This window comes from Clupea harengus, chromosome 3 (assembly GCF_900700415.2).
Source record: "Clupea harengus chromosome 3, Ch_v2.0.2, whole genome shotgun sequence".
Classification (NCBI taxonomy): domain Eukaryota; kingdom Metazoa; phylum Chordata; class Actinopteri; order Clupeiformes; family Clupeidae; genus Clupea; species Clupea harengus.
Window position 1 is genome coordinate 7,861,922 of NC_045154.1, and position 24,399 is coordinate 7,886,320.

A 24,399-nucleotide genomic window follows, 5' to 3' on the forward strand; every position below is an offset into this window, starting at 1 on the left:
GGAGTTGTGCCTGGTGGCACATAGGCTGTAAGTATTATGTTATGAGGCAGGAAGAGCAAGAGCAGTTGTTTGAGAGGTTCTGAGCACTCACCTATATGTATTTACTTTTCTTTGGTTGATGTAGTGGCATACTGAAATTACTTTCAATAACCAGGAGACACTTGGCATAATGGTTCCTTTAACATAATAAATACAATAGAGAATAAAGCATAAAGTAAATGACTAAAGCACCCACTGCAGCAATCAATATTACTTAATGTCTGTGACAACTCAGACTAAGGGCTGGGCTTTAACATGTTTACATGAAAAAATGTGTTAGTTAATAGGTCCTGAGTGCAAAGCACAATGCATTGTACAGTATTACAGTGCATTCAGAGAGTATTGCAGTGATGGCTGTCCTTCTGGAAGTGTCTCCCAACTCGACACAGTCTGGTGCTTGGTCATCTCTGTTACCAAGGCCCTTCTCCCCTGATTGTTATACAGTGGTTGTGGTGAACATGGAGCAACTCTGCAGAAATAAGTGTCAAGTAAAGTCCTTGAGAGGGAAGAGAGGGCCTACATGCAGAACTGCATGTTTCTGCAGGTGCTGACGGTCAAGGACAGTCAGTATCTGCGTGGCCTCTGCGTGGGGGAGACGGATGCTCACTCAAGTACCTTCCAAAAAAACGTTGTAAAAAGAGTCTTGTCAGAATTATCTTGGAATGTTCCCGGGCAACATTGTGAGCAGAATATTCTGATTGGCCACAGCAACTGTTTCACACAAAATTATAGGAGGAGTAGGTGCCTTTAAAAGGGCATGCACAGCAGATGGAGGTGGTTCATGAAGCATCTTGGTGTGTGTGCTGGGCGGGATGACAGCATTAAACTTCAGATCTACAGATCCAGCCTCCTGACTCTTGTTTACGAGGTTGAGACTTAAAGTGTTATTTCGGAACACAACAAGAGCTATTGAGGCCACTGTACTCTTGGGAACCTTCTCCTGCAGCAGGACATTTTTGTAGCCTTTCAAACATGTCTAATCCTGGGGGGCACTGTGGCGCAAGCAGTAGCCCCGACCACATTCGGGCTTGACGCCCATGGAGGACACGGGTTGGAATCCGGCCTGATGTCATTTCTAGGGATGGGTATCGTTTGGTTTTTATCCGATACCGGTACATAACCGATACTTTTAAAACGATACCGGTGCCTAAAAAAAAAAAAATTATTGACGACATTTAAGAAAGGCTTTATTGCCAAATATATGAACTGATTAAAGTAGATTATATATATAAATAAATACAAAACACCTTTTAACTTAAAACTTAAATAATATATGAACTGTTAATATATGAAAGTTTAGACTATACTTAAATAAATACAAATAAATACAAAACACACACACACTCTCTGTACACACACTACAGCTTCAATACTTCAGCAATTCTTTTGTTCAATTCAATTTTTTTTCTTCAAATTGAACAATATATTAACTGTTTAAAGTATATTATAAATATAAATACATTCAAAACACTTGGCTTCAAACTTTTTAACTTCAAACTATGAACATTATATTAACTGTAAACAACAGTTTATAGTATACTTAAATAAATATAAATAAATACAAAAAACAGCTTCAAACTTCTTTTGCAAAAATATGAGCATATTTGCCTTCGGAGTCAAAAATGTATTATTTTGTTTGCATTCATTTCATGAAATTTCACCATTTTATGATTTGTTTATACCTATCTTTTCTATCTTGTTTATAGTTAATCTTGTTACTTGAACACACTGAGTACGAGAAAATGTGTACTGCCCCTTTAAGAGACTACCGTAGGTTAAGTATAGCTGTCATCTCCGTTTATTTTTCAGTCTTCGGTTGCTGATCTGCCGTTGACTCTTGCCTTCTCTCCACTCTTTTCACGCAATTGTTTTGTTGCATTTGCTGCACGTCGCGATGTTTGAATATTTTGGTGCGAAATACAGCCACACTTTTGACCGTTTACCTTTCGGTATTTTCTCTGTTAAAAGGTTGATGGCTAGTTCTGTTTGTGCTTGCTCTGTGAAATGCTGCATGCTCTTCACTGTCATAAGACTGTTGCTATGAAAACACCAATGAGCGTGAGCGACACAGGACAAAGTTTACATTGGGAGCTGGGGCAGTTTTACATGTGCCCCGCGGAATCTGCCTAGCAACCGTTTTCAATTGGCTCAGGCACCGAAATGAAGCACCGAAATCTGCGTTGCATTTCGGTCCGGGTAGGTACCGGTTGTATTGGAACCGGTTCCATATTGGTACCGGTTCTCTGTACCCAACCCTAGTCATTTCTCCTGTCCACTCCCCAGCTCTTCTCCCTCTCATTTCCTGTCCCACTCTTCACTACACTATCGATTAAAGGTACAAAAGCCCCAAAATATCACAAACTGGAAACTTGAAACAAAGAAATAGGATGCAAACGCTCAAGGCGTGTTTTACTGAGATAAATCAAAGTGCCACGATGGGCAAACAAGGCAGAGATCACAGGACTGGAGAACAGCACTTCTTGCTGATCACAAACAATTCTTCTTCTTCTTCTTCTTCTTCTTTTTGGCGGGTTACATCGATAATAGAGTATACCGCCACCTACTATACAGGAGTGTGTAAAGGGACTTATGGCCAGGCTAGACGATTGTTCATAAATCATAAAATAAAATAAACATAGAAAATAAATAAATAATTAAATTAGATTCTTTTCATTAGACCTGAATCATTCAGAAACATAACAAAAGCTTTGATTCTGTCTTGCTGCATCCCTTGTTCCTCTAGAATATCATTTATAAGCCTATCATTTTCAGCTTCAACCTCTTGCCATTTAATTCTGAACTCATTATTTTTCTTACAATTAAAAAGGACATGATCAACATCTTCCTTAACATTACATTCTGTACATAAACCATTACCTTTTCCTATCATCTTAAGTGTGGACTTAAGACCTGTGTGACCTAATCTTAGTCTGGTATATACCACTTCCTCTCTTCTATCAAAGCCCAATGCAGAGACTCTTTTCCCTCCTACCTGGCTTTGCACTTTATGGTATTGCCTAGCTTTAGGGTCAGATTCCCATTCATCTTGCCATCTTTGCATGATCTCTATCTTTATTAAACTTTTAGCTTCACCTTACAATTACACACAAAGACAAAGGAAAAAGCCCAAGGCTTACATAGGAGCTCAGTGAATACATTGGCTACAGGTGAGAACTAAACTTAATTAACACACAGGCTACAGGTGAGAACTAAACTCAATTAACACACAGGCTACAGGTGAGAACTAAACTCAATTATCACATTGGCTACAGGTGAGAACTAAACTCAATTAACACATTGACTACAGGTGAGAACCAAACATGGAGGGAAAACTAAGAAGTGAGGGAAATACTAAAACACAGGAGAGGATGAACGGACTGGAGTAGCATATGGAGCAAGAGCAGGAACAGGAACAGAGGAGTGAACAGCAGAGGTTGTGACACAAAATAAATCTTTAAAAAAAAAAAAAAACATTTCTAATCCTGCTTTGTCATTATAACATTTAACAGAAGTATTTGTGGCTTGTTAATAATTCAGAATTCTAAAGTTGTTCCAGGGAGTGATGATTTATGGATTGTGACTCCAAGGTGCAATGGGATTGCTGGAATGTGGACAGTGATGTAGTGTGTCATTGTTAGTTTTCACCATAGATTGGTTTACAGTAAGATTAGCTTACATTCCTCAATCCTCTCTGCTGACCCTCAGAACCACAGATACAGACGAAGTTTCGTAGTTTATTTGGTAATTTATCCATTACAGCAACACTGGAGAATTTGTGTATCATACCAGCTATCCCACATATGAGCCAGAGATTCCTCTTTTCTCTTTATGTTTCCCCCACCCGTCTTTGTCTCTCTATCTTTCTGTCCGTCCACCCCCCTCCTCTGAGACCGTGTTTCACTGGTTTTATCTGCACGGAAGTTCCTATTCTTCACCTCCCAGGAAGATAAACACAAGATGTATGGGTGACCTGCAGATGAGCAAGCAACAAAGAATGAAGGGTTCTCATGTGTGGGTGTTGTGTGTGGGAAAGAGAAAGAGAGAGGGATTAAGACAGAAAGTTTGCGTGTGTGTGTGTGTGTGCGTGTGTGTGTGTGTGTGTGTGTATGTGTGTGTGTTTATGTGTCCTGTAGCTAAAGTTCGAATGAACAGCAGTCATTACCAGAATGGACTAAAGTAGGCAGGAACTCATTTTCTTTGGCAGAGATAACAACCAATGCAATGAAGCATGCCAAAAAATGGAGCGTGCATCTACTTTGATGTAGAGACATGGCCTTTAACGTAATTAACTATTCTCCGGAGATTACCTCAAAGTAGACCACTAACAACAACAACAACAACAACAAAATAAATGGGCATTGTGTTGGAATCAGTGTAAGGAAAAGACAAAATAATCAGGTCAGAATCAAACAAATCAGACTAACAGTGAAGCCAGTAACCTGTTCCAACTGCCAAACCCAGAATAATTGAATTAATACCAGAAGCACAGAACATATCATAAACACCGTCGACTGTCATTACTGTGAGACTAAAATATCAGTATTAATGTATTTGCAATGACTGTATCTTTGGCCCCATTTTGACCTCGTTTGAGCTAGACTCAGCTGTTACTTGTGACAGGTTGTCAGGACCTTACAGACAAACAAGTATTGTAAAGGGTGGGGTCACCACTTTTAAAAAAAGAAAAGAAAGACAGAAAGAAAGAAAGAGGGCAAAGGGCAGTAGGTGATTAGTGACAGCCACCTTCTTATTACCCCCTCATTGTTTTACTTTGCAAGGAGGCCTATCTTATTACAGCACAGTTTTCCCCTGTGAGTCTTAACTTAACTGGAAACAAACTACGAATTAGGAGTGGGCCTTTGAGGGCCTCCACCATATGGGCTGCAGTCAAGCTGGCACTCCTAACCTAACACGACCCTGTCTACTTCAGTCAATAAAATAAAATGAATTATATATGTGTTTGCATGACAGAAGACAGAGAACACGGACATATTCAGAGAGAGTTAGAAGGAGAGAGACATGCACAGTAAGAGAGAGAGAGAGAAAAAGAAAGAGAGAGAAAGAAATAGAGGAAGAGAGAGGCTTACAGGTAGCTGAAATAGCACACATAAGTCTCAGGCCTATATCTCTCAGAGCTAACAATACAGCTATTACACAACACAGCACTTTAATAACCGAGGCTCCTGTCACGTAAACACAATGCTTGCTGACTGATGTGATCGATTACCATGTCGACAGTAAAATCACAGTGTTAGGATGAGCAGAGAACATTGTTGTGTCACTGCTGTTATCGTTATCAATGAAGGTTCCTGTTGTTTGATCTGAGTGAGCTGACACTGACACACACACTCAAACGCGCACACACACACACACACACACACACACACACAGACACACACACACACACAGACACACACACACACACACACACACACACACACACACAGACAGACACAGGTTGAGCTTGAGGAGCACTGCACATTAAGGCAGCATCAGCATGTCTGAAGCGTTGAGACGGTGGCCTGGGCCGACTGCCGAGAGGAGTAGACGCGCGTGAAGTGCTGCGGGCAAGACACAGAGAGCTTTAGTTGTGGGTGCTGGTGTCATGGACAAAAAATCACCTGCTGCTCTGACACACGGCACGGCCAATCACACGCACGTACGTTTGTGTACACCCACACGAGGGGAACAAGTGTGTGCAGGCTTACTCACACGGTCAGCAAATACACAAAACATATAAGCCCACACATGCGCGCACACACACACACACACACACACACACACACACACACACACACACACACACACACACACACACACACACACACACACACACTTTTGAGTGACATTCATTTGAATGTATGCCAAATAAGTGTTCTGTACAAGTAGTTTTGTTCCCATATTCTGTACAAGTTGTTTTGTTCCCATATTCTGTATAAGAAGAAGTTTTGTTCACAAGAAATGCTATTGTATTGCAAAGCTCTGCTACCAGCCACAGAGAGATCTGTGGACAACATAACTAATAGTAACCAGGTCAGTGAAACATTGATGAGATCCATGACCCCTGGTACTTGTGCTACTTACACTGCAGCATTAACAGTATTAAGCTGTGGTTGAAAAGTAACATTTTCATGTAACGGAGGAAGAGTCCCTCTGTTGTCTACAAGTCGCAGACAGCAGCTGACTGAAAACTTTTCTTCCATTTCAAGATTGACCTTTCAACTATTGTTGAGCAAGTGAGAAGGGATTATCCTAGCAGGTTGAGGGCAGTAGGGGACTGTTTGGTAGGAGTGCTTAAGAAGGTGAGAGTTGGGCTGTGGTTGCCATCTGTTTTTGTTCCAGTGTGAGCACATGAGTTGCAAGAGTCTTTCCATGTGCGCTGTTTGAAATGAGCCTCGGTGACGCATGTAAGCTGAAACACGTACGCACTGGCAGGCCACCACAGTGGAAGAGAGGGATAGAGAGGGAAGAAAGAGACAGATAGACAAAGAGCGAAGCTGAGTTTCCATCCAGCTCGTTCGCATATTTTATGCGCATTCATGATAATTTGTCTAAAGGAAAGGCAAGTCTGTGCACGCTACCATCCTCTGTGTTATGCAAATTTGAAACTTGAGGTTGTCTGGGACGACGGAAACAAGTAGTAAAATCCCGGCTAACCCCAGTGTTAATATGAATAAACCCATTACAAACCCGTCTGTACCTTGGTCGAATTCTACCCTAATCCACCATGCATAAAATATTTCTATGTAAACCCACCCACTGAGAGAGAGAGAGAGTGAGTGTGAGAGAGAAGAAGAAAAGAAGGAGAGCAAGAATGATGCAGTGAAAGTTGAAGCGGTGAGGAGACCTGTGTGACTCAGCAGCATGGACATGCGAAAAGGTCAGACGCAGGGCTCATGGGAAAAAACTCTGAAAGCATTACGCATTCCCGAGTCCACGCGGCCACTCACCAATCAACCTCTCTGAGGGGAGTCATCACTGTACAGGGAGAGGGGACTGTAGATGATGTCACTTCCTCCACCCCACCCCACACACACCCCCCTAGTGCTGATTTTAATATCGATATCTCAGTGGGAGGAGGAGAGGAAAAACAGAGATATGGTGGAGAGGGGGGCCAAGTCAAGTTTGACTAATCAAAGCCTGAGCAGCGAGTGGCCGTGTGCGGCATGGAGGTCTGAATGAAGGCAAATGTCAGAGGAAATATCAGCCCTGTGTGATAACACAACGGCATGTAGCGTCTGCCTGAGTAATGCAAGGAAGAGAATGAAAATCTATCCGACTCAATGACATTCCATTTAGGATTTTTTTATTTTATTTAATACAGCACAACCTATACACATTGTTAATTCAAAGTGCTTTTTCAAATGTGCAGATAAAACAACATAGAAAAATAGAACATTTTGAGTCGTTGCATTGACAAAGAGATTCAAGGGGTCAGAGTCATTAGGTGAGAGGGCTAAGTACATTTGGGTGTCAGCATAGCTATGATAAGACTATTTATTTTCTTTTATGATTTGACCAAGCGGGAGCATATAAAGGTTAGATAATAAAGGCCTTAAGTGAGAGTTTCAAATCTTCCTCAGAATGTTATCTGCACTCTGAATCTCTGAACCACTCCCAGGTCTGACACAGTAGGAGCAGATACACATGGCTTTAAACACTCATAACACGCACACTGGAAAAATGCACGTGAAGGCGTGCAGACACACACACACACACACAATATTTAAACAAAGGCATGTATAATTTGTTACACACATACACACACACACAAGATGCAAGAACTGATAATGAAAAAACGTGTCAGGTGTGCCACTACGCTGCTGATTCATCCCACAATGACATTTTTACAGTACAAAACAGGCTGCCCACAGTCTTTAATATCAAACAGTGGAAGAACAAACGAGAGGAAAACAAAGGGTGCTATAGAACAGTAGACCTCTGAAGGCACCATATGTTTGCATTTGTATTATGTCAGGCAGTTGGTTAGTTAATGTTTGCTATTGTGACTAAGTTGGAGAGATTCGAAACTCTAGTCATTCCCGGTGCTCTCGTTCTCCTTTCACACACCATAATGAAAACCAAATGCCTGGCATTTCTTCCCCTGTTAAATTAAAACATGTTACAGTAGGTGCTCATGTTATCTAAAGTATCTACGCTCTTGCTGTGTAACATGACACAGCCCTCACCATACTTCTGCTTTTAGCGTTGCAACATCCTTTGGACACAGTAATGCTGCATTTCCCTCCTAGTCAGTGTAAAGCATTTCATTGCTTTACTGTTTAAAACACTATTGGATGGAATATGCATTGCTATTGGGCAAAGAGAAATATTACGTGACATGTGAATTAAAAATAATCGTAACGATGACTAACTCATTATTATCATTGCCTCACCCGTAAGCGGTTACTCAGATGAAAGTGAGTGCTTGTGCGTGACAAAGACCAAAACGAAACAAGCACCACCCAGATGGAGTGTTTAGGTTTTGGTTAGTTTAGGTGTATTTGAGTGTGCTGTACAGCTTGTTTGTGCTAGAACATGAGGTAGCCTTGCGTCCAAAGCGTGATCTGCCCAGAAAGGGAACGTGACATCTCTCTCTCTCTCTCTCTCCCTCTCTCTCTCTCTCACACACAAACACACACACACACACTCTCACTCTTCACCTAACTGCTCTTGTTCCTGCTCTTGTAGCTGCTGCATCTGTTCCTGCTATGCCCACTCTACTAATGGCAGGGGTTGTCGATACGTAATGGAGATGAGGTGAATCGGAACAATCCATGAACATGTGGACATGTAAACATGAGCACAGCCCAAAATCAGGCACGCCGCCCCCTCTCAGAAAGCAGACTGAGTGTGAGTCAGAGCCTGATGTACTCTCACAGAGGTGCACGGCAGTCAGCTGAGGTGTGTGTGTGCATGTGTGTGTGGGGGTGGGGGTGGTGGTGTCTGGTGGTAAATGCACATGACAATTTGGGACATAAGGTCATTAGTTCATAAATGTGCAACTTCATCTCACTCCCCCTTTAGCTCCCCCTCCTTTCTTGCACCCCCGCCCCCTTCTCTATGTGGCTTTTCAACTATTTATTCAGTCTCAGAGGAGCGGTAAAAACTCTTACGCAACACGAGCCTCACTGCCCCAATGTCTGGTGGTTAAAAACAGAGATAAAAAATAAAGAGCATGTCTTAAACTTTTACAGTGTATTGCCAAATACTGTGTAAGGCGTCACTGAAACAAGGCCTTGGAGTTAACCCCCATGCATTCAGGGAGCCTTCTGAAATATCCACTAAACAAAACAACTCCATATCGCATGACTTCTCATCCGCACCAGTTTGAATGTGACCTCAGTGGCAGACCACACATGCTGGAAGTGGGCATGGGTCACGGGTCTGTTATAAGCCCTGAAATTGACATCGTTTAAACAGATCAATTGTGCCTTATGCTTGCAATATGAGAGGCCATGCCTGTTGTCTTGGGATCGGTGTTTTCTCAGCTGGTCTTAATACCGGCAGTTCCTCAGTCAGTCAGTGAGTGTTTTATTGCTGAGGCTCTTGCTCCACATGTACGCCCAGTTCACGAGAGATGAGTGAAATTCATACACTTATTCAAAGAGCATATCAAAAATGTCCTGTAGCCAGAGCCTGGCATTATCAGACCTCAGCCAGACACACTTATGATAACACAAATGTAGTTGCCGAGCAACATGTAAACACACCCACTCTTTCTGTCTGTTCTGCTCCATTTGTGACAATGAGCAAACCGCAGAGGATGAAATGAAAGAGAGAGAGAGGCGCACAAATGATGAGATGGATGATGCCTCACTGCTGTCCTGACTCACCTGTCTCTGTGTGTGTGTGTGTGTGTGTGTGTGTGTACGCTCACTCTTATGTATGCAGGGTGTGCGTCACTCACTGAACCCCTTTTATAAGTGTGGCAGTGTGGTGCAACCAATTTAAGCTGGCGACAGGGTATCTGCCACTGAAGGGAGAGCAGACTCGTGGCAGCAAAGTAATGGCCACACAGCCACACACACACACACACACACACACACACACACACACACACACACACACACACACACACACACACACACACACACACACACACACACGCACACACACACTCACACACGTTGTCTCAGTGAGGACGTGGAGCTCTGACTCACCCAGTGGCGTCATGCTTCCGTCACTGCTTCCTTTCTACACACCCCTGTCTGTAGGGGGTCTCTGCGCGTGAGTGTGTGTGTGTGTGTGTGTGTTTGTGTGTGTGTGTGTGTGTGTGTGTGTGTGTGTGTGTATGTGTGTGTGTGTGTGTGAGTGTGTTTGTGTGTGTGTGTAAGGAGGGAGTGTGGTGTCTGTGCTCACAGACAGATCATTCCTTCAAAGGGATTTTTCATTTCAAAGTAATTTCCATTTCTATCCTTGTGTGTAGCTATGCATACATTACCTTTAAATACACAGAGAGATGGATAAAGACCTGGATCCATCAAATGTATCAATGCCACAGGTAATCAATAAAGTATTATTGAGGTGATTATTTGTCATGATTGATTTATGAGGAAAATGCATGCATCCATGCTGTGTAACACATTATATCTACGTATATCTATATTGGTATATACTAATGGATACATTTTTGTATTGACGCAATAATTACCTCAAGACTCTGAAGCATCAACCTCTTGCTCTTAGTGTTTCCTCTTTTTAATGACCAGTTGGGTTCAATGGCTATTTCCAGTCAGTGTGACCCAGTGCTCCTGTCTTTAGTAAAACAGTCAAGTCCATCTTGTGCTTAATGGATCTCTCTATCTCTCTCTCTCTCTCTCTCTCTCTCTCAGCCCTTTCACATCCCCCAGCACACCAAGGCTCAGACTGCATCTGCCTGGAATGGATCTGGCCCTGAGGAATGTGCCAAATCAGTGCCAGACCTGTGCCAGATCAGTGCCAGACCTGTGCCAGATCAGTGCCAGATCCAGTCCCAAGTCAGCTGCCTTCTGAGGGGGAAGAATGAATGTTAATGTGTGAATTTGAAGAATGTGAAGTGTCACACCAGTGATGACACTATAATTAGCATCCCAGATGTGGATTGTCTGCCATGACAACCCCAGACATGTCTTCCTAATTAACAGTGCCTGTAGTCCATCATGGGACAGAACCTCCCAGGTGAGACGAACATAGGAGACTGACGACGAACTATGCCGGCGCCATTCCATTAGGGGATTGATCGAGAAAATATCTCCATTAAATTTAGATGAAAAAAAACCTAGAAGACTGCATGCAAGAGCATATCAAATAAAGCAAAAAGGATTTTCTCTCTAATAATGAGGGAGAAAATTCATTGAGTTGATGATTTTAAAAGGTCAGCATTGGTTTTCGACATCAAGCAGTCTGTTCTGAAGGTGTGCTGCTGAGAACACTGATCCTATTCCCTCAGTGGCATTTCTTTGATAGTAATATTCCCCCGCTCCTTATCTGAATTTCGTAATGCATATGGCAACCACGGTGAGAGAGGTCACTTTGAAAGAAAGGAAATTCATTTCCAAGAAACATCAGGTCTCTGTTTTCATTTTGTCTTTTCGCCCCTCGCCACTTTGCAAAGACAGTGCCACTCATCAGAGCCAGAGCCTTTAGTTTGTGCCCGTCAGAACACCGTCAGAACTAGACCTCCTGGACTTAATTAATGCAGAGGGATAAATATTTACGCCTCTGTCTCCCAGACATAGAAAACAACAGTGTGAAAGAGACAGTGTGACCTTGCAGGGGGAAGTGATTCATCTTATTATCCTTCAAAAATGTTCCGTGGTCTATTTTGTCTCATCCCATTATTTGCCTCAAACTAAACGAAATACCCTTCCGTGTTTTTTCTCATACATCCAATTTTAGAACAAAACAACGAACAAACTCTGAGCTTACTCAGCAGTTGCATTAACAACGTGATGGAAATAATGCAATGAATCATGGCAGGATACGTTCATGAGGAAATCTCTGTATTTGATTACATAGCCTAGCATGCCTCATCGCTCAAAAGACGACAGCGCACGGAACATCTCTCGAGAGGCGCAAAGCCTGAAACCCTATGGTTAAACAAGTGAACTGAGCCTTGCTATTAATAACTAATGGTGAAAATCATTTTTTAACACTTTTCGGTTAAATCATTATTCGGTGTGCTCCACTGCACAGGACCAAGTGACCTCATACAGTATGAGCGTAGACACCACTACTTTATCAGGGATACCGTTGTGCTGGAACCCGCTTCCTGAGGATATGCTAACTGTCTGTTTCATTTCCACTGTGTGCTACTGAGGCCATGGTTTGGCCGTCTGGAATCCCTGTGATTATCTCTGGGATGTATATTTGCATGTATGCTATACTCAGTACATGAATCCGCTTGGCCATTTCAAACGTATAATCCAGCGGGGCGAAATTACAAGTGGGAGGTCAATCACTCCTTGACCTTGACTGACTCCCTACAGATTCCCACAGCCTTCTCTTCAATGCACAAAAGCCTCCTGTGTGAACGTATGGTATAGTGCAATTAAGCAATGTTCAGTAAAGGAGGAACCTGTAAAAAAAATGTGTACTGACAACCAAATGGCTTCTTGGCCTTCCTAACGTTTTCAGTGTTTTACCTCTACATGACCTATGGCCTTGCTAAAGCATATCTTGAGAAACATTAAAAAGCTAGGCTTCTCTCAGTACTTTGAAATTGAAATCTCTCTCTCTCTTTGCGAACTTCAACAAGAAATTCAAATTGAGAATTTTTGACACAAATTAAACTTTATGCAAACAGGACACAAAGACTGCGTCTGCAGTTTCATATTTCAGACTGATTTACGGAAGAGAAGCCCTTGTGGCCTTTCAGCTGACAGCCATTTCCAAAGTGAGACATTTATAAACACAGTGTATCTAGCAGTGCAGGGTCAGTGTTTGTGGTGAGGACAGGACGTGACTGAGAGAACACTGTGGGGATAAGGACAACTCTGCGGCACCTCCGCAGTCTCTAGAACAGAACATCAGACAGCTCTGATTTAAGCCTGCTAGGGTCGCCAAGACCACAGGAAGCGCAGGAAACCAATCCAACCAGAGGTGAATGGATGCCCAGGCTGTGTGGTAGACAGGGCCAAGCAAACACATCAAATATCGGTTAGAATGATCATCTCTCTCATCAGCAGACACAGGCAGTACAGAGAGATAAACAGATACATGAAGACACACACACACACACACAGAGACATACACACATACACTCACACACAAAAGACATAGACACACACACACACACACACCTGTGTACACACACGTAAACAAGCACACTTCCTCAACATGTACACACACACACACACACACACACACACACACACACACACACACACACACAACAGCAGCAGCAGCCTATAAAAAAGCTACTGTAACCAGTGTGCAGTGCCTGGGGCCTGAGATTGGGTTCATTTTAAAGGGCTGAGGAGGCCTGCTCCAGATTACAGGAGGACTTCTGAAGAGCTCACCCGGAGGCAGAGCTCAGATCCTTGCCTTGATCCCTGCTGTTCGCCCCCCCTCCACCCCCCGCCTGTTACATTCGCAGAGCAAGGAAAGAAAAAAAAAAAACAACACACAGTAAACACTGGGAGAAGCAAATGCCCCAGAAGAGACCAGTGACTGCCCCCAACCCCTGCCCTGGCTTCCCGGATCGCTCTAAACGACCCACTGAGGAATAAGGCAGCTGTGGCCTGGCACTGAACGCAGGATTACATTTAAGCTCCTTTGTCTGGTCACACTGTTGCACGGCACCCACGCACATCTTGATGGGAATCAAAACAACAAAAATAGATGGTCTTCTAGTGGCTGGACCAGTTGATCTGTTTTCAGAAAGAGCACTGCTGTGTTTATCCCCCACTAACACACACACACACACACACACACACACATGGCCAACACGAGTACAAACACATGTGTGCACCATCTATCAGTTAGTGGTAGCATAAATTCTCTTGGATCACAAAGCTTTTTTTTTTTATTGCCAGCGTGGCCTGCCGAGGGCTATTTCCATGGCAACCAATATGAGGCACGTTAAGGTCTATTCCATTATTTACTCATGACAAAGTACGTGGCTATTACGTCAAAGACCAGGCTCGTTTTTTTTTTTTTTGTATCCCTCTCCTCAACTCACCAGTGTCTGTTCGTTCACGTGGACAGACAAGGCTACTAGAGGGGAGATAACAAGGTGAGTCAGAGATGCTGTGCTGTGGCTCCACATTCACACGGAGTTGCAGAGAGGGGAAGTTTGGGGATAAGCGTCATGTGCCAAATGGGTCCAGTGCCCATCACAGAAGCATCTGTCCCCATGGGGACAGCACGAGGGGATTGAATTTTTGTTTTACCACGGCTGAACGCGCAACCATTTTGGCACCCGTTACGTAACTAAAAGCGCCGGGGACTGAGAGCTTTGTTTTGCAGCGCATGAGAGAGTCGAGAGATCCTGTCCAATTAAGAGCAAAATAACTTTTGTGAGGAGTCTAGAAATAGGGCGCCCGCCCTTCCCTTTCAAAATACAAACTGTCGCCAGTCGTGACACTCTAGTTAAGTCTGCCCTGTGTCAGACTCACACACTCAAATAAATGAACCAGTGTCAGAGGTGTTAACTTAAAGATCTGTGAACTGCTGGGCTGTTCTACAAACCATATATACTGTATGTCTCTGTGTATTTCTGAAAAACCAACACATTTACAAATCAATGATTGAAAGTAGTTACATGGGCAAAGGTTAATCAGTGATGTGTAGACATGTTAAGTGTATGCAGTATGTAACGGAACATCTCCTCCTCTCATCCTGGGTATAGGACATGTGGTCGTTAAATGTGGCCAGAACCCACATTGCATCAGTGGCCCACCAGATGCAAGCTACCTGAGCTACCCTCAGCTCTGGCACTTAAAATTCTCCCACTGCTCTCTCTGTCTCATCACCCTGGCAACTGTTCAAGCTCAAGCCTCATCCCAATTGGATGGAGTCGGCACTAAACCTGCCAACCCATTCACTCCACACAACCCCCCACCGCCACCCCCCCTTTTCCCCAATATGATGAGCCTCTGTCTGCAATAGACAACTCTCAACATATGGTCTATCCAAAGTTATATGTTGAATATGCATTGAAAGCATACAATAAGCCCTTTCAGTTTGGCCATAATGTGAATTTGTAGCCACCCTAGATGGGAGATCTGATGAGGAGTGGTTCACCAGTCAGGATTCACACGGTTAGGCTGGGAACTCGAAACTGCCTCCATTAAGGAACACTCTGGCCCACACAGAACACCTATTAGCTGTTCCTGCTCTGGTTCACACTGACTGCATTCCTCCAAAGCAACACAATACCGACTACAGCGGCTATCTCTATGATATGACACTCTCCTTACTTCGGGAGGAAATCACACGCTGAGTGCTAGCGAAACACAACAGGAGGCAGGCCCACGAGGCTTCTGCAATGGTGGAAGTTTCACACAGCATAAACCAGACATTTAGCAATGGAAGCCTGTATGTATTGGCATCAATCACTTAGCTGTCTGGTAATGTAATTCATGACACATCTTAGCTTTGAAATGGCATTACACTTTGACTTGACGCTTTTAAGTATGCATACAGGAGAAGCACTCCAAATTTCGTTGTACAAATACAATGACAATAAAGGCTTTTCTATCTATCTATTCTATAATCTCTTGTTATTTTATGAATAAACAGAAGCAAATTAATTTCTCTATAGACACAGCAATACATTGAAAGACTTATAACATGCCTTTATTTTGTACCAGAATCCAAACTCAAAAAACACCAGTCACAAGTTCAGTCACTTTAACACTCATTGGAGCTGGCTCACTGAGACAAATAGCCACTGTCCATATCTTCGTTTGACTACACTGATCTGCTATTCATTTGGGGTGTGATACCAATGTAACACCATGTTGCACCAGTTAAGCTACAAAATGATTTGTGACTAGAGCCAGGACACGGGAGTGTGTGCAAGAGAAGCACCAGGCCCTGAGGACAGAGTAAACAACTTTCCCCCCTTTCGTTTCCATGTCAAAATGCAGCTGTGAGATGTGATTGTGACTGTACAGTGTGCTTTAGTTGAATGCCGTTAGCAGGCTAGTTATATTTTAGGATGCTTTTTCCAGGTCCCCTCTGTCCTTTTACAGGACCCAGGGGCCTCGTTGCTGACCTTCTGGCTCCAGGGATCCTCACAGGACCCTTATAACTGACACCTCTCTCTTGCTGTCCAATGTGCTCATGTTTCACAACTGGATGGCTATGGGAAATGCATAGCAGTCCAGGGGAGGTTGGTCCTCTTTAGAACCCCCACTGCGTGTGTTCATTAGAGGCACAATGTTTGTGTTTTTCTGAACGGATATTTTTTATCATTATGTACGGACTGTGATATCCCAGGAAATGCAGTCTGTATTATAATGTGCATAATGATGGTTATACTGTGTTTGTGTGTGTTTGTGTATATGTGTGTGTGTGTGTGTAAACATGAAGAGAGATGTGTATGACGTTGCTCTTTATCTTTAGAAACGGTGCAGCTGTTCGAAGCAGTAGCTGACAGGAAAGGCCCTCCTGTACTTATTAAAAAAATGACTCATCCCTTCCAGCAAAGCCTCCAGATTAGCTTGTGCTGCACAGAAAAGCGTGGCACAGCGGTGCCCAGGGTGCCTTACAGAATATTTTCAGATTTTTTTTTCGGAGATCCGTTTACTCATCCGTTTCTGATCAGTGTATTCTTTAAAAAATAGGTTCAACGTATTGCTCCTTTTCCATGGTACACAGTCTCTCTAAAATGTCTCAATTGGTACAATGGGAGAAATGTTTTGGCAATATAAGGGATGAAGATACTAGGTGTAAATGTTGCACATAGGGCATTCACATTGTACCGTGCAAAGGGGTTTGTGCCCTCCCAGAGTTCCCTACGCGTGTTTATGTTTCTGTTAATGTTCAATTCTGTGCTTAATGTGCCATTAAGAGTATTCTAATGTCAGCGTGTATTTCTGTTAGCAATTTGGAGCCAGTGTGTTATGTGTGATGCCCTGGAGGGGTTCCCTTGTGTGTTAGTGTCTGTGTCACCCTTGCCTGTCTGTGCCACCCTGTGTCTGCGTATGAGAGCCCTGAGCCGTATGAGATCCCCTGTTCTGTATCAGTCTGAAGCTTGTGTTCCTCTCCGGCAATAAATGGCAGAGAGCCAAAGAAAAACGTAACTCTTGCGTATTCACTACAATGTTATGACGAACAAGAGTGGAAAGAGGCCCAGCAAGACAGAGATCTCAGGTTTCAAGGCAATAAACTAGTATCATATATTAGCTCACTCCAACTCATGTCCACATTCACATACATAGAACGGGATACACAAGGGATATTCAACTTAACCACCACACCAACACAACAGTCAGGAGTCATTGCCAGGATTTATTTATAATATAAAAGAAAAAAGCATCTCAATTTTAACACATACAGACAATAATCAGAGCCAATAAAGTATGCGCAATATATACACAAACCTTATACGGCCGCATAATTAGACGTTTTATAGGCCCCCGTCGACCCAAACAAAGTCTACTGAACACAGCTGCCAAAAGAGGTACTCTATCAGATTGATCTTGTCAAAACACCAAAGCGCCAGTGCAAAAAAGCCAAGCCCTAAACTTAGTAGGGCATGTACTGTTTTTCTTCTTACATAACTGTTGCTGGTGAAGATAGAACCCAGTGTGCTCCATGGCTACATCAAGGCCACAGGAACAGAAGCACTGTGCTCTCAGACTGAGGATTGCTATGAAATTGAGCCTTAGGAGTACAATGCAAGGTGTACACCTGTCCAAGCTAATATGAACCAGTGCTGCCAGAAACAGGAGATTCAATCCACTTTCTCATGACTCTACCCGACTACTTCCGTCATAACAAAAAGACCAGTGTGTGATCATATGACCGATTACCTACTGTAAAGCCTTTCCTTGGCAACCGCTGGACCTACATCACCTTACGTAATGCATTGACTTTGGACTGTTGGGAAATGGGGATAAGATAAGCTTTAGAAACTATTAAACTGACTGTCTTTTTCAGTCACCCCTAAAATGTTATAACCTCTTCAGTGATCATGATTTGTTAGATTTAGTTGGCGGTTTATGATGGGAAAAGTGGCCTTCTCATTACAGACTTGAACTATGTCATAGCTTCCACATGCAACTCTTTAATAATATAAACTGTACCATATTAAGGAGGATCTCACACACATAGATGGTATGTCCTTGGACCTTACATGACTTTTGGTATCACTGAATCACTCTAATCTCACGCAGCACAAATAAATGAGTGGAGCATAATGAAATGAAACATCAACACAAAAGCACATGAAAAGCAAATGTTTGCGAAGCTATAAAGCAGGTTCTTGGCACAGCTTTCTGCAACATTTCCATTTTTTAGCTCTTGCTGCACAAACATCTCCACAATCTAAAAGCAACAAAAAATCAAACCGAACAAGCCTTGTGTGCCATTTATTATCGATTCTGATCTGATAACCTGTGCTAATCAGGTTCCAACTGTTCTTGCACTTGCTGAGAACATGCACACACACACACACACACACACAGAGAGAGAGGTTTAACACACCTTTATTAAACCATTGACTAAGTTTGTCACACAATGACATCACTAAAACACATAAAACATTACACCTCCAAATGACAAGGTTTACACCATTACATTACTAAAAAGAAAATGATCAGCCCCTCCCTTTCACACTTTCAAAAACACTTGTCCATTCTCTCAACTTCAGCAGCTTCCCCACACCCCAAGCCCTAGAAAATGTCATAACATCATTAACCAGTTTATGCTAAGCATATTCAATTTTCATGCGTCACCATTCCCTTAAAAACCTCCACAGCCCCTTGTTTTTTTGAGGCCTCCAAATGGCAAACTTTGCTGACCCCAATACAAAATTTAACAAACAGTCCTTTCAGAGAAAGAGAGAGAGAGAGAGCGAGTCAGAGACAGAGAGATGGAAGAAGAAAGAGAGAAGAAGAAGAAGAAGAGAGAAAGTGAGAGAGAGAGAATACATTCCAGTTCCCATCTGTTCTCATGGACACTTGCCCTAGATTCTGAGTGAGAGGATTAAGAGGGGAACGGATCTTCAAGTTGAAATAGGCTTTAACTACAGGTGCAATGTGTTCCCGTTGCTATGGCAGAGGTGAATACCCACCAGGGAAAACAGCAGGAATGTAATGTGATAACAATTTGGTTGAAAACACTAGAAAGAGCCTAGAAGAGAGAGAGAGAGAGAGAGAGAGAGAAAAGGGAGTGATAGAGAATAACCAAGGGATGTGGCACCACAAAGTGCTAACTGACGCGTTTCCGCCCCAGTCTAAAAATAAACAGATTAAGACATTTAAATGCCCCTGTGGTCATCAGTCCCAGCCTAACTGTTTGACTTCAGGTGTCCATGGCTATAAGTCATTATCAGGCACTCTCCAGCAGGCAGCCCTGACCTAAGCTCCCCAGAGAGAGGGAGAGGTGAAAGGGTAACTCAACTCCCCCAGCTGACACAACCGGTGGGCGAAGAGAGCTATAGTAATGCTGTCAGGCACACATAAATTTGTGTCTTTAACGCATCGCCGTTTAATCATTCATGAGCTCACACACAGCAGCGACGACTGCCTTTCACAGAGCGCAGCAACCAGGACAATGTCAGCTGTAGGTACATGGGAGTATCGCTTTCAGGCTACAGCAAAAGCTGCAATAGCTAAGAGTGGGTGAGCTCCTCTATCCTCTAAGGCTATACAAAGAAGAGCAATGCTCAACTAACTTAATACAGTTTATCTAGAGAATGTTCATAAACACAAAGTCATAAACTTATCAAAGACTGACCGTTGATTGACTGTTAATTATTAATCATGTATTTGTGTAAAGTGTGAAAATAATCTGTGAAAAGAACTGAGTGTGTGTGAGTGAGTGTCCCCCTGAGAAGACTGTAAGTAGTAGTCCAAACTCCCTGATGTGGCATTGGGGGGGGGAGGGAGGGAGAGTTCAGCGGGAGAGAGCGCATATGCTTTTTCTCAGCCACAGCTGGCCTGAATCATGTCAAACTCATCTGAAATGGACCCAAAGCCTGTTTGCTTGTCCCCTCTCTAACTCTCTCTCTTTCCCTGTATCTCTCACTGGTTATTGGCCCTTCATGCCTTTTTGTATTTCTTTCCCTCTCTCTTTCTTTTCTGATATGCATACACACACAAACACACACACTCACTCACTCACACACTCACACACCGTGAGGCTGAACTGATTGGTGACTTGGCAGCTCCACACTCACAGCTGGCCAGAGGCCCGATCAGAGGGCTTGCACTGTCACCACGATAACACCTCCATTGTTCAAAAAGAGAGTCAAAAGGGCTGCGTCTGATCACTGACCAAATTAACTGTCCATCTGAGGAGATACTGAGGTAGGCCCAGCCGGCCGTATCTCGCAGCTGTACGTGATCCAGTTACTCGCCTGCTTGCAGTGCCTGAAATACCTCCAAGCGAAAACTTCAGGGAACCAGCTGACTTCGATATTAGACTTCAGCTTACTGCAGAAACATGCACTTGAGCTGGGGAGGGGGAACAGCTGTCAAAACATGTGTTCAAAGATAGGATAATTACCAATCAAAACAATAGTGACATACATGTTTAAATTCATAACTGACCTATTTTGTAGTGTGTAAAGGCAATGAATTAGCAGATATGTAGACACAAACCTTAGCCATAGTTGGCTATTGTTAGCTGTTAGTTGGCAATGAGTACTAGGTATGCTAGCTAGTTAGGATAGTTGGTTAGCAGACATTACCTAGTCACTTTGAATTTAACATTACACAAACAAAACACCAGCTGGAATGTTGGCTGTAAATAATTCACAGTGTTAGGGGTTTCTTAATTTATATATATATAAAAAACAAAATTTAAATGTGTAATGTAAGCTGTAATGTATGCCCTGCCAAGGGACAGCGGATGGAAACTAGCTAACCTAGCTAATTCCGGTGCATTTACTTTTTTGGGGGGGGGGGGGGGGGGGGGAATGTTTATCAATGTACACTGTCCCTTTTCAAATAAACGCATAAACAAACAGCTGTAAACAATAAAGTTAGTGCCCAATGTTACTATTGGCCAAGTTATGTTACCCCGTTATCTGTTGGCTGGAGCTACTTGAGTGGCTTATTTAGTTTTCATTGATATTAAGTTACCTTGTTGCGTTGAATAAACATGAGCAAAACATCAGCTGAAAAATAGACCGTTATTAAGGTATCTTCATTTGTTTGAAAATGCCAGTAGATGAGCAGGGATATGTTTGGATGGCCCCATTTCCTGCTTGGGAAAATCTCTGATAAGCAGCCAGATATGTAGGCCTAATGTAAAGGTGTTTAGGGATCACAAGTGTTCTCACAACAATCATCCTTGTTAATTTAAGTAAACACATTGATTACCTCAGAATTTGATAGCCATAATCTGTTGCATAAAATAAATGTTTTAGATGCTAGAGCTGTATTGTTAAGTATCATAACAATACGTGGGTTGTGAGTTGTCTGTACCGATGGGTACCAATGTAGACTCCCACGTGCTGCCTGAAGTCCATCTTTTTTCTGCGTATTTTTTATTCGCTCACATTGAAAAAAACATTGATTTTTCCACAGGGAAAAAACTACAAAATTCTGGTCTACTCTAGAATCTTTGTTCGCCAGCTATGGCAGCTACCATCTGTAACTACTGTAGCCTACAGCTGGCAGAGTGAGTAACATCACAATAGGTGAACGTTCCACCATTCAGTTCGATGGGAAAAAAAAGGGATAAAAAACTAAAAATATTAACAAAATTATGACATGGCATTGCAACCATGTTTACAAGATCACTCCCCAGGTTCAGGACAGACATGTCAGGACGTTAACAAGGCATCGTTGGTATGTTTTATCCTTTGTTATGAATTTTGTGAGATACAATATATGTTTATTTAGCCTATCGTAACTGTATGCAATGAGTATATGTTTATGCTAGAATTGATTTGTCTATGTCTTTTGTAAATTTCAGTTTTACACTTCCTATCTACTATCGTTAAACCTGTGGACTACGTATATCTTCAGAGTCGTGATTCGTAGGAAGAGTTTAGCTGGCTGTCAGCTTAGAGTTTACCGAAGACGGCACAGGTGTCGATATCTCAAAAGCGCCAGGAGCCGAAGCGGTGCCAAAAAACGTGCGGAATAAAAATAAAAATAAATACTTAAGAAGAGCAATAGAATCACACTAGCTTAAAAAAGATTATTATACGGCTCTTCAGAATGTTCCAAAAAGTACCGTTGATTTGAATTAGCCATCCCAACGTTCGCAGGTGAATATTTCTTGATATTCACCGCTGCGAAAAGATATTGACTGCTGTCATTGGCAACGGGTTTTGTGCTTCTCGGGGTGCTGTTCGCCCCGTTGGGATTTATTTTTGGATAATGACCTCCGGACAATACATTATCCCTTACGTAATGGTGTGATTGAGCAATCACACCAATACAATTTAAGAAGAGCATTATCACACTTAAAAAGCAGGACTCAATCCTCTTTGTGTGCTTTCTCTGCACAGCAGGCTAAAGAGGGCTACATTTTGAATTAACCCACCAAACTCACTTCATTTGTGTGTCCTCTCCCCCTCGACTGCTGACTGGCTCAGACGTGCGGCGCAGATGGTCTCCTTAAGAAGCCTGTGCCAGCGCCGAGGTGAAGGACCGGGCAGGGAGGGGACAGCGAGTGCAAAGCACGCAAGCACCCTCCCTCTGGCCAGGCTCGTCGGCCTGTTTCAAAGCTGCTGTCTCCGAGTGCCGTGTCAGCCGGTCCAGCTCGGCACACAAAAAACAGAAATAGCTGAGCTCCCTCCACCAGCAACAGCAGAGACAGACAGTGTGGAAGAGGGAGAGAATGAGAGAGAGAGAGGGAGGGAGGGAGAGAAGGGAAAAGAATGGACAGGCCTGTCATGACTCCAAATTGCCCTGAAATCGCCAGACTCTGATAAATATGGTACCAGATTTGAATTTGATTCTGATAAATATGGCACAGGGTTTACACTGGCAAGATTAAATATGGCTGGTGTTGTTTGAAGTCTGTCCTCGTTAGTCCAGCCCAACAGACTTATTCGAAAGGTGGTGATCCAGTTACCAAGCGTGCAAACAGTTTATCTAATAAACAAACTGCCTTAACAAAATGAGTGAAGAGAAGAGTGTGCTTGCTGTTGTTAGCTGCTATTTTGTAATGTTGTGGTGGAGACTAATGGTCCTGCGCTTTTGTGTCTCTTTGGCAGGGAGCCTGACATTCAGGCCTGGGCTCCAATCCTTTACCAGCTGCAGCTCCTGGACTTCAGAGACAAGCCCAATGCCCTGGCTCTCCTCGTGGCGGACCGCATCCGGATCGGCAATCACAAACGAGAGCGAGGGAACTTCTACTTTCAAAGGGAGGAGTACAGCATGGCGGCGCACGCCTACTGCATGGCCCTGGAAGTGCTGACCACTCACACACGTGGTAATCTTCCCTTCATGTCAAAATGAGAACAAGTTGTCATACTTGTCATACGTGTGAGTGACATACTATGACATACTAATGGACATATGGAGCAGTCAAATACATAGACACACTAGTATACCTCAGCCATAGGATTGTTGTGTTTGGATCAGAGTATCAGAGAATTGTGATGTTTCTTATTTCCATCTATTTTAACAGCTGTGAAGAATTTCTTCAACTGGAGCAGCAGAATGTTGGCCGTAAAAAGCCACAATGCAGGAAACCACCTGTTAATAATAATGAAGACGATGATAAAAAAAATATAGAAACATGAAGTGGCATGCCATGCCATCCCAGCCTCATTGAATAGCAATCCCCGTCACCATTTCCAACAGATAACAACAGTCTCTGCAAGTGAACGATAGCGAACGCCTTAGGGGCTTAACCAAACATCAAAGACAAAAGAGGCTGCCTGAGTCCCAAACCCTCTTTAAAAGATTCCCTCCGATTAAGTTGAACAGATGCATTCGCAGCGAATGTATTCGCTGCAGTCTTTAGTTTCATTGCTTGACCGGGCCGTGGATGCCTTCTCTGCCAGACTATCACCGGCCCGTAATTCCATCATCAGAATGTGCGGTCACGTCCAGATGATGTGACCATCATGATCGACGTATTCATTGAGGCCTAAGCTAATCAGATGTAATAAATCTACATGTGATTTCCACATCCTTAACTACCCTAATAGGTGGCGAGGAAAGAGAAACTTGAGAGGGACGTTTGACAGTAATGAGGTAGGAGAGTGCGGAGCACCAGCCTGTTAAAGTCGCTAAT

At 43.1% G+C, this 24,399-nt stretch overlaps 1 protein-coding gene across 1 annotated transcript in view; it reads left to right on the top strand.

Annotated features, from left to right (window-relative positions):
• fkbp16 (FKBP prolyl isomerase 16) overlaps window positions 1-24,399 on the top strand; it is a 35,904-nt gene that overhangs the window by 5,895 nt on the left and 5,610 nt on the right. Inside the window, exon 4 of the mRNA XM_012833568.3 lies at window positions 23,372-23,589. Within this exon, the coding sequence (XP_012689022.2) occupies window positions 23,372-23,589 (218 nt within the window). The remainder of the gene's footprint in view (window positions 1-23,371; window positions 23,590-24,399) is intronic.